Raw genomic sequence first — 11,281 nt, forward strand, 5'->3', positions numbered from 1 at the left:
AAAAAAAAAAAGAAAAGCATCCATCCCAAAACCTACAAGTAACATCACACTTACTGGTGAGAAACTACAGCTTTCTTGCTAAGATCAGGAACAAGACAAAGATGTCTCCCTTACCACTCCTTTTCAACATTATACTGAAGTGCTAGCTAATGCAATAAGAAAGAGAAATAAAAGCTATACAGATTGGGAAGGAAGAAATAAAACTGCCTTTGCAGACAGATGTAGAAAATCTGAGAGAAAACTGACAAATCTGGATTATAAGAAAAAGCTTGATTAACAAAAGTCAATTGTTCTGTAACACACCAGCAATGAACAATTGGAGTTTTCAATTAAAAACATAATACTATTTATATTACCACCTCCCCGACAAAGAAGAGGAAGACAGACTTAGGTATCTTAGGTATAAATCTTACAAAAGGTGTACGAGATCTTTATGAGGAAATTATAAAACTCTGATGAAAGAATCAAAGAATTAAATAGATGAAAAATATTGTTTGTTCATGGATAGGAATATTCAATACTAAGATGTTAGGTATAGGAGAAGGAGGTAGAGGTTAAAATAAAAATAATAATTAAAAAGCAAAAAAACCTAGAGGAAAAGTATTTTAAAATGAAAAAAACGAAAAACATATTAGGTCATCCCTACTTGACTTATAAATTCAACACTGTCACAATCAAAATCCCAGCTATTTTTTGTGGCTACTGACAAGCTGATCCTAAAGCTCATATGGAGAGGCAAAAGATCTAGATGAATGAAACAAAATAGGACACCCAAAAATAGACTGAAGAGACAGAATCATTTGATCTTTGATAAAGGAACAAAGACAATTCAATGGAGAAAGGATAGTCTTTTAAACAGATGGTGCTGGAACAACAGGAAGTCCACATGCCAAAAAAAAATCTAGACACAAACCTTATACCCTTCACAAAAATTACCTCAAAATGGATCACAGACTTAAATATAAAACACAGAACTATAAAACTTCTAGAAGATAACATAGGAGCAAATCTAGCTGATTTGGGGACTGGCAATAACTTTTTAGATGCAACACTGAAGGTATGAACCACGATAGAAAGTGCTGGTAAACTGGATTTTGTTAAAAGTAAAACACTTCTGTTCTGCAACAGACACTGTCAAAAGAATGAGAAAACAAGCCACAGATCATAAGAAAATATTCGCAAAACAAAGGGACACATCTGATAAAGGAGTGTAAGTCAAAATAATGAAGAACTCCTAAAATTCAACAATAAGAAAATAAAAATCCAATTTAAAAAATGAGCAAAAAGGCTGGGCATGGTGGCTCATGCCTGTAATCCCAGCACTTCTGGAGGCCAAGGAGGGCAGATCACTTGAGGTCAGGAGTTCAAGACCAGCCTGGCCAACATGGTGAAACCCCGTCTCTACTAAAAACAAAAATTAGCTGGGCATGGTGATGCACATCTGTAGTCCTAGCTACACAGGAGGCTGAGACAGGAGAATTGCTTGAACACGGGAGATGGAAGTTGCAGTAAGCCGAGATCGTGCCACTGCACTCCAGCCTCGGCGACAGAATGAGACTCCAAAAAAAAAAAAGAGCAAAAGATCTAAACAGACACCTCACTAGAGATATATACAGGAGCAAGTAAGCATTTGAACAGATGCACTCTTTCTCTCTCTGTATATGTATCTATATGTCTATATATCTGCATTAGAGATTTGCAAATTAAAACAACAGTAAAAGCCAGGCACAGCAGTCCATGCCAGTAGTCCCAGGACGTTAAAGCAGGAGGACTGCTTGAGCCCAGGAGTTTGAGGCTAACCTGGGCAACCTATCAAGACTCCATCTCTTAAACACACACACACCCACACACACCAAAATATACCACTATACACCTGTCAGAATGGCTAAAATTCAAAAATATGACAATAGTAAAATGCTAGAGAGGATGTGGAAAAACCTGAACTCTCCTTCATTGCTGGTGGGAGTTCAAAATGGAACAGCCACTATGAAAGACAGTTTTGCAGTTTCTCACAAAACTAAATACACTCTTACCATACTCTCCAGCATTCATGCTCCTTGTTATTTACCCAAATTGGCTGAAATTTACGTGCACAAAAAGTCCTCCATGGATGTTTATAGCAGCTTTATTAATTGCTGCCAAAGCTTAGAAGCAACCAAGATGTCCTTCAATAGGCTCATGGATAAACAAAATGTGGGACATCCACACAGTGGAACATTATTTGGTGCTAAAATGAGCTATCAAGCCATGACATGGAGCAACCTTAAATGCACATTACTACGTTAAAGAGGCCAACTGAATAGGTTACACGCTGTATCATTCCAACTATACATTGGTAAAGGCAAAATATGAAGACTATAAAAAGATCAGTGTTTGCCAGGGGCTTGGGGAGAGAGAGGGATGAGTAGTGGAACAAAGGGATTTTTGGAGCAGTGAAATTATTCCATACGATACTATAATAGCAGATCCATGTCACTATACACTGTCAAAACCAACAGAACACAGAACACCAAGAAAGAACCCTAATGTAAGCAACAGACTTTGGGGAATGGTGATGTCCAATGTTTCACTGATTTTAACAAATATGCCACTCTGGGGGATGTCGACAGTAGAAAGGCTATCAAATGTGGGGACAGGAGTATATGAGATGCTACAGTAGGGGAGGCTACGTGTGAGGGTTGAGGGTACAGGAACTCTGTACTCTCCAATCAGTTTTGCCTAAAAACTTATCATTATATAAACTGAACTAATGTTAACGTCCAGTTATAAGCTTTTTATCATTCTCTACAGATTTTATCCACTCTAAAACATGTAAAAAATAAAGTTTTGTTCAAAATTTTCGAGTCCAAACTTACTAGCTGTACTGTGTGATGGGTTCTATATTCATCTTCAATCCGAGTGCGCTGTTGGATTTTTTCATTGTGTTTTGCAATACATATTTCCTGTAAATACATAAAATATGTTTTAATACAAGTGAAACTTGAAAGACTCTGAACACCACACCAAGGTTAAGTTTTGATCTTAATATATACCACCTACAGAACAAAGTATCACACTGACCACCTCTTGTTTCTTATCTGGACTACTGAAGCTGTAAAAGCCAAGTAATCAGGATCTTACAAAAAGACTCCTCTATTAGACTGTTACCTTCTATAGACCACCTGGTTTCTCTTTTTTGAAGGAGGAGAGGTGGGGCAACGTGGACTGAAGGGGGTTGTCCCGAAAGGTCTCTTTTAGAAGATTCCACGTCTCATTATACTTTTTCTGAGAGACGGGGTCTCACTATGTTGCCCAGACTGGTCTTGAACTCCGAGCCTCAAGTAATCGCCTTGCCTCAGCCTCCTGAATTACTGGGATTACAGGTATGAGTCATGGCACCTGGCTTCATTATACTCTTTAAACATGTCTGGGCAAAAAAGAATAGGAAAGTATTTACTTATATAAAATATGTATTGTTAAGCTCTCTCTGACAAGCTAAAGACCATGAATTTTTTGTCCAGACTGGCTTAAATAGTATGGGATCTGAATCTTTTGGTCACAGACATAAGAGCTGTAAGAGACTTGGAAGACTAGAAAGTCAAAATTATCAAAATTATTTGGAAACTATTTTTAAAAAGCATATATTTTCCAATCACAATATAAAACAAGATTTTTACAATAACTATGAGATATGCACTACTTTATAAAATAATGCACTATATTCTGGCAACTTTTTACCAGCACCAAGCTAAATCTTCATTACCCTGTGTCCTTTCCTAAGTAAATGATTTGGAGAAGTTTTCCAGATAAAAGGGTTAGTCTCCAACATTCCAAAGCAATACTAAAATGATCTGCTTTTTTTTTTTTTTTGAGAAGGAGTCTCACTCTGTTGCCCAGGCTGGAGTGCGGTGGCATAATCTCTGGCTTACTGCAACCTCCGCCTCCCAGGTTCAAGAGATTCTCCCACTTCAGGCTCCCATGCCTGGCTAATTTTTGTATTTTTAGTAGAAATGGAGTTTCACCATGTTGGCCAGGTTGTTCTTGAACTCCTGACCTCAAGTGATTCGCCTACCTTGCCCTCCCAAAGTGCTGGGATTACAGGCGTGAGCCACCATGCTCAGCCTAAAATGATCACTCTTTGAATCAGAGAAAGTCAAATAATAACCTTTGAAGTCAGTAAACTGTATTTTAAAGCAAAATGTCATTTTTTACATCATGTTCTTTACTCACTCTGGTTCACTCTGTTGCCTAGCAAGAATCTATCCAGCGCAATGGGGAAAACAAAGGGAGCATTAGATAGCATCATGACAAGGTGATACAGTAACTCAGGTCTCTGAGTGTCACGGACCCAGGACAGAATCTTACCCCTGCTCCATATTAGCTGCTTTTCCTTAGGTGATTTATGTCACTACTAGTAGCGTTGGTTCCCTTGCTTATAAATGAGGATACAGGTTCACAACCCCTTATCTAGAACAGAGGTCAGACATGTTTTGAAATTCAAAGTTTTTTGATAATTTACAGAATGGTGGTAAGTTGTATATACCATATATATCCAAGATCTGAAACCATATCCCATAATAAGTAATAATAGTGAAATGAATTGTCAAAGTGAAAATAAGACAATAAATAACTTCATGATAGCACAGGTCTGGTTTTGCCACCAAGTAAAGTATGAAAATGATTCTAATTTTCTGAGCTCTCTAGATTTCATTTGACTACTGGGAGGATTAAAGAAGATAAAAAACAAAGAAAATCGTTTTTTTTTTTTTTTTTTTGAGACGGAGTCTCACTCTGTCACCCAGGCTGGAGTGCAGTGGCCGGATCTCAGTTCACTGCAAGCTCCGCCTCCCGGGTTCATGCCATTCTCCTGCCTCAGCCTCCCGAGTAGCTGGGACTACAGGCGCCCGCCACCTCGCCCGGCTAGTTTTTTTTGTATTTTTTAGTAGAGACGGGGTTTCACCATGTTAGCCAGGATGGTCTCGATCTCCTGACCTCGTGATCCGCCCGTCTCGGCCTCCCAAAGTGCTGGGATTACAGGCTTGAGCCACCGCACCCGGCCAGAAAATCGTAATTTTTGTTACTCTTCTTGAAACGTTTAATCACAAAGCATTGACTTCACCAGCACAGCTGGAGACCACCTATCTCCACTCTTTCAAGGGGTGAGGCAGGACATGAACTGTGTATGCAATCTTAGGATGAGTGCCAGAGAAACCAAGAAGCCAGTGCCCTTGGGCATGTCAACATGTAAACGAGGCAATATAGGATTATGTTACATGGGGAGGCATTTGTTTTTCCTTGTATATTTCATCTTCTCAGTAGCTTTTCTTTTAGGACTTAGTGTTTCTCATTCCCTATCTTTTCACCACCCTTCCTTATTTCACTCCTCCTTCCCTCTGCAGTTCTGCCACCTCAGTTGCTGGGCTTGGGGTACAAGCATACAAGTGTAAATGGAGAGATTCTCCAGTGCTGGGTTTCCCTACTTCAGATTTAGATTAACATAGAAATGAAGACTGAAGAATACTGATTAAATTGATAAGAGCTAACACTTACCAACAAGGGAAGAGCTGGTATTAAGCTGGTATTAAGTTCAGCCTGAGGCTCTTAATGCTGCTAGAAGAGTACAACAGCTTTGTGGGACATGGTCACCAAGGTTGCTCCTCTTCACCCCTCACCTGTACAGTTTCCTTTGCTATTCCATCAGTCACTGCTCTAGACCTCTGCTGCACTCCCTTTTCAGACCACTGAGATCTACTTCTTGCCCCCAACTTTTCTCAAAACTCTCAACATAAGGCCCCAACAGTCTACCAATATTGGATGTCATGGAGTCATTTCTTTCTCCCTTTACCTTTCTGGAACACCTAAGCCTGCTGACCACCCTGTTGTGTGGAATCATCATCTTCACTTCTGTGACTTCAAGCTCTCCTGCTTCTTCCAACTGCGATTATTTTCTCTTTGATCCCTTTCTTCTGCACACACTCTCAAATGTTCCCCAGCGTTCTTTCCTTAGAGCCTTTCACCTCACACTACATCATAGCAGCTCAGTCTTTCATGACCTGTGCCCTTTACACCCTAGCCAAGAACGTTTTCTCACCCCTAGCCAAGAACGTTTTGCTTCCTGAATTACAAATATTAAATATAATGAAGGTTTTTCTTCCTCAAACTATGTGTCTACCCTGCTCCACCACCTTCCCTTGCTCTTTCCTATCAGCCTCCCACCTCCACCCCATCATTCCTAAGAATATCCTTCTCAGGCTGGGCACAGTGGCTCACACCTGCAATCCCAGCACTTTGGGAGGCTGAGGATTGCTTGAGCTCAGGAGTTTGAGACCAGCCTGGGCAACATAGTGAGCTCCTGTCTCTATAAAAACTAAGTAAAATATTTTTAAAAATCACCTGCTCACTGTGTTCTTTTGAGACCATCTCATACACTCTTATATTATAAGACCCAGGTGCCCAATTGTCTCAACTGTTTCACAGCCATCTCTACCTGGATGCCCAAGACCTCTTATATGCAAGTCTAAAACTCAGCTCATCACCTCCCACCCATATGTGCTCTTCCTCTGGGTTTTCCATCTTGGTTGGTGACACCACCATCTACCTCAATGCCCAATCCACAAACCAGAGAGCTGATAGAGAATGGCTCTTCCTCCCTCCTTCACCACATCACTAAATCCTACTAACTTTTTCTGCAAAGTGTCAGATCTAGAGAGTTCAACATCTGTCCATCTCTTAGCCTGCACAGGTACTCACTTACTTCATAGTCTTAACCTCTCAACGTTATTGAGGTGGAGGATAATGACACCTTCCAATCAGAACCTTTCCATGTTTTCTCCCTCTAACCTATTTTTCATGTTGCCTTATCTTGCTAAAATGTGAATCTGTTCATATTACCCCTGTGCTTAACTTATACTACAGACAAAGCTCCGGCTTGTTAATGTGGTATGTAAAATTTCCTGTAACCTGGTCCCCGCCCTGCAGCATGTCTTACAATGTAGAATGCTCTGACAAACCATCCTATGTTCCGCTTCAGTGTCTTTGCTAAGAACTATTCTGTCCTGCTTGTAATTACCCCAACACCATCAATCTGGCCAATTTTTATTCAGATGTTAAAAGCCAATACAAGTGTCATCTCTTCAGAGAAGCCTTTCCTCACTCCCTGCTCTTGCTCTGTTTTTGGCCAGCAGAACACTCATCTGTTCACCTGGTTTGCCTTCTCTACAAGACTGGGAGGAGGAGGGACTATGCTATGCTCATCTTTGTATCCTAAGTCTAACAATGTGCCTAGCATACTGGTGAATTAAAATGAAATCAGACTTTCAATTAAGTCTGAATTGCATAGCATTTTCAAAAACTTGCAGGTTTGCAAATTCCGAATCTCAAAAGTGCTGCATTATACACCTAAAAGTAATATATAAAATACTACTAATATTCCTAAAAAGTGTGCTCTTCTAAAATCTTATTTACTTTTCATTCTCCCCTAAAACTGTTCTATAGGACCTGCTGAAATCACTGCAATTTTTTTTTATTTTAGACGGAGTTTCACTCTTGTTGCCCAAACTGGAGTGCAATGGTGCCATCTCAGCTCACTGCAACCTCCGTCTCCTGGGTTCAAGTGATTCTCCTGCCTCAGCCTCCCAAGTAGCTGGGATTACAGGCGCATGCCACCATGCCTCGCTAATTTTTTGTATTTTTAGTAGAGATGGGGTTTCACCATGTTGGCTGGTCTCGAACTCCTGACCTCAGGTGATCCACCCGTCCCAGCCTCCCAAAGTGCTGAGATTACAGGCATGAGCCACCGTGCTGAGCCTGCAATGTTTACCTGGTTGGTGCAGACTGGAACATGAAATGAAGCTCACAACTAGGGCTGATACAGCAGTGGGTTTCAATTACCATTATCACGGGGAAATTATGTGCAAAGGCACATAATTATGTGAAAGTCATGGCTCTGGATGGCAAGGTAACTGTTCTGTTGATGGACAATGTGATAGAAGGTCCTGGGTTCCTGACTTACTGTGGAGACATGCCTGCCTGAGTTTCTTTAATGTGCAAGAGCTATCTATTTCAAAAAGCAAAGGTATTGATTTTCTGTGGAATAAGGAAGTGGTAGCCATGGAATAAGGAAGTGGTAGTCTTGGAATGCAGTAAAGAGCAGGAAGGTGGGTTCTCAGAGAACATGGCATATTTTATAACATTTGAGCTTAAAGCAAATCAGTACCACACAGTCATCAGTTTGGTCTAGGTTGGAGAGCTAGTTCCAGATTCCAACTCTGCACTAGAAACAGCTCCATGATAGTTAACATCTGGACTAGAGTGCAAAACATTTTTTAAGACACAGGAAGAATCACATTTACACAAAATGAGCTATTCCAAATATCAAGAATCAAACATTTTGAAATGTAATCAAAGTTAAACAAAGAAATAACAATCTATAAAACTCCTTTAAGATTAAGGTCAGAATCACAGCTTGTAAAAAACATCCCTGGGCCTCCTTAAACAAAAAGGGAGCCAGGAATCACATTATTAGGGATCCTGTAGTCGTGCCCTTTAGCAGAGTCAGTGTTAGTGTTTCTTGAGGTAAAGAGAACACTATTGGCTGTTCCAATGTGTTTAAGAGGGCAATTCTCAGAGCACTATAAACGCACTGAGCCCTGATAAGAGATTGCGCTTAGTTTTAAAACATATGCACATTTTAAGGACAAAACAGATGAGAATAGTAGATATGGATAAAAGAATAAGTAATGAACAAAAGCAATATTTAAATACCTTTTTATTTCTGAGGTAGGATTTCTTGGCGGACACCCGTCCACGTCTTGCTTCCAGCTGGCGTGCTTTCTGCTGAAGTTTCTGCAGCTCTTCTCTCTGTAAGTATGCAGATGCTGCCATCTCTTCCTTCTCCAGCATGGCCTCCATGCTTTCGTAAGTGTCATAGTACACCACTTCATCTCTTTTTTCTGTTATAGAACAGCAAAAAAGAGTAGTGGTAAAGAATATGGGCTAGGGTTTGGACAGAACAGGGTTCTAATCTCATTACTGGCTCTGTAACCTCAGGCAAAGCCATTACCTCTTAAACTTCTTTGTAAATGGTGATTATTTAATACACCTCATAGAGTGAATGTATGCAAAGTGTTCAGCAGTATCTGGTAAACAGTAAGTGCTCAATAAATGCTCGAAATCACCCCTCCAACACTATCCCTATAGAAAACAATTTTTTAAATGTCTTAACAGAATAAACACACCTGGTGTCCATATGTATTTTCTCACATATTCAATCTTTTGTGAACTTAAGTGGTTAAATGCACGCCATACCTGATATAAGTCTTTTGATGCTTTCTAGTTGCGCTGTCAATAGTAACTCTTCACACTTCAAGATTTCAAACTGTACTTCATACAACTGAAGTTGCAGGTCATAATAGTCAGCTTCTAACTGATCCAATCGGGCTATGGCTTCTGTACCACCCCGCAAACTCTGCATCTGCATTGAAAATACAAATTAAAATATTTCTAGCTGGTGGGGACAAGAAAAAAAAATCAAGTTAGTATTAAAAATTAATACTAATCAGAGAGCATAAACCTACTAAGTAACTGCTCTCAGAAAGAAACTTGTAGGCATGGAATCTAGACTTTAAAATATATATATATAAAAAACATTAATAATCAAATCATTATATGGTGGAAGTAGGCAAATATGGTAAAAATAAGGTTTTAATATTTATGTTATACTTATGGATATTTATGGTGATAATACATGTATCATCTGGATATAAATGCTTTCCCTCTCAAAAGTGGATGCTAAGTTATGTAGTTGCTCTTTTCATAGAGATATATGAAAATGACGGGGCCATTCTCAGATATTTACAAGAATGGTAAAAGCTGGTTAATGCCACATTTCTGGGGTTTTGCTTTGTTCCATGGTCACAGACTGGCTGGGTTCTGGGATCTGTTGACTGTAGAGTGAGGTGAGAATACGTGAGTGGAACAGCAGAAGACAATTGCTTTAGACAGAAATCCTTGCAATCCGTAAGGTATCACTTTAGATAAATGTAATCAACATCCTAAGCTGAACTTAAAGTGAGATCCAGAAATTTCTGGGCATGGCTCATAAAGTGGTGGATGGTCTTCTGTGAGGTTTGCTTGGTTGGTCGGTTCTTGGTCCTGGAGTGGGAAAATTTTTGCCACGAATCTGAATGAAACCACCAAGGGGAAAGTGTACTTTAGGTAACAGGTTCCTAATCCTACTATTTCTATGGCTTTCTATTTGGCTCTATGGAGAAAGGCAGATAAAAGAAGCCAAAGGAATGGCTTTTCAGGAGTCAGTGAGATGTGAAGGACAAGCCTAGTTCTCTAGAGACAGTAAGCATTCTCCCAAGAACATAGCACCACTGCTTTGGTAGTTTAAAGGTTCATGCTTAGAAGCTCCAGGAAAGCCCCGACATGGGCATCAGTGTGCCCTCAGAGCCAACAGAGCAACGGTGAGGAGCCCTGGATTCAAGTGGTTTCCCAAGGAGTGACCTTCAAAGGAGGACACAGGAGGAACAAAACGAAAAATTATTAAGATTATTGTTTACGAGCTCATGTGAGACATCACTGGGGTCCCAGAATACCAAAGAAATACTTGACTGTCAGGGACAACCCACAGGGAAAAAGACAGTGAATTCTTGTTTTCCTAAATGATCCCTTTTGTCTGGTGAGGTTGGTAAAATCTGTCAGCATATAAAAAGAATATGTTTTAAAGAAAATTCCAGCTTTTGCTTTACAGTCTAGGTATCTATACAGTCTTACCCAATACCTAGAATATTTTTTTCTTAAAATATAATTTCAAATCCCTTTCACAAGAATCTTGAACTGAAAAGCAATGGTTAGGCTCCAGTCTAAATGTGCAGTGGTAAAAACTGAAAAATAACCAGGTGAATTAAATACAGTGGTACTTTGTTTTATGAATATTTTATAAACGGATACTTAATAGATTATCTAAGTGTAAGACTGTGAATGATCCTGCTGCATTAGGGAATATTTTATGGGTGACAATGAATATAACACCACCAAAGTGGGTTTAATTATAGCGGCTAGGGAGGGGAATGTGAACAATATGAACTCTTGTTTTTGTCCTAAGTCATAAAATAACCAAGGAATAGTGTCTGCCCTGAGACTCGTGGACTTGCCACTTTAGATGATAAACATCCCTTTTCATACTCTGTTGGGGCTCTTGCCCAGCTCTGGAAACACAGCTGTAGGATATACATTGTTCCAATATCTGTGCCCACACTCTCTATAACCACAGCATACAAACAGGTAAGATATCTAA

The 11,281-nt window shown here is 39.7% G+C and overlaps 1 protein-coding gene across 1 annotated transcript in view; it reads right to left on the minus strand.

Annotated features, from left to right (window-relative positions):
* JMY (junction mediating and regulatory protein, p53 cofactor) overlaps positions 1-11,281 on the minus strand; it is a 105,415-nt gene that overhangs the window by 27,195 nt on the left and 66,939 nt on the right. The window contains exons 5-7 of the mRNA XM_011959206.1: positions 9,286-9,451; positions 8,743-8,930; positions 2,856-2,942 (exon numbers count right to left, since the gene is read on the minus strand). Of these exons, the coding sequence (XP_011814596.1) occupies positions 2,856-2,942; positions 8,743-8,930; positions 9,286-9,451 (441 nt within the window). The remainder of the gene's footprint in view (positions 1-2,855; positions 2,943-8,742; positions 8,931-9,285; positions 9,452-11,281) is intronic.

This window comes from Colobus angolensis, unplaced genomic scaffold (genome assembly GCF_000951035.1).
Source record: "Colobus angolensis palliatus isolate OR3802 unplaced genomic scaffold, Cang.pa_1.0 Scaffold49, whole genome shotgun sequence".
NCBI lineage: Eukaryota > Metazoa > Chordata > Mammalia > Primates > Cercopithecidae > Colobus > Colobus angolensis.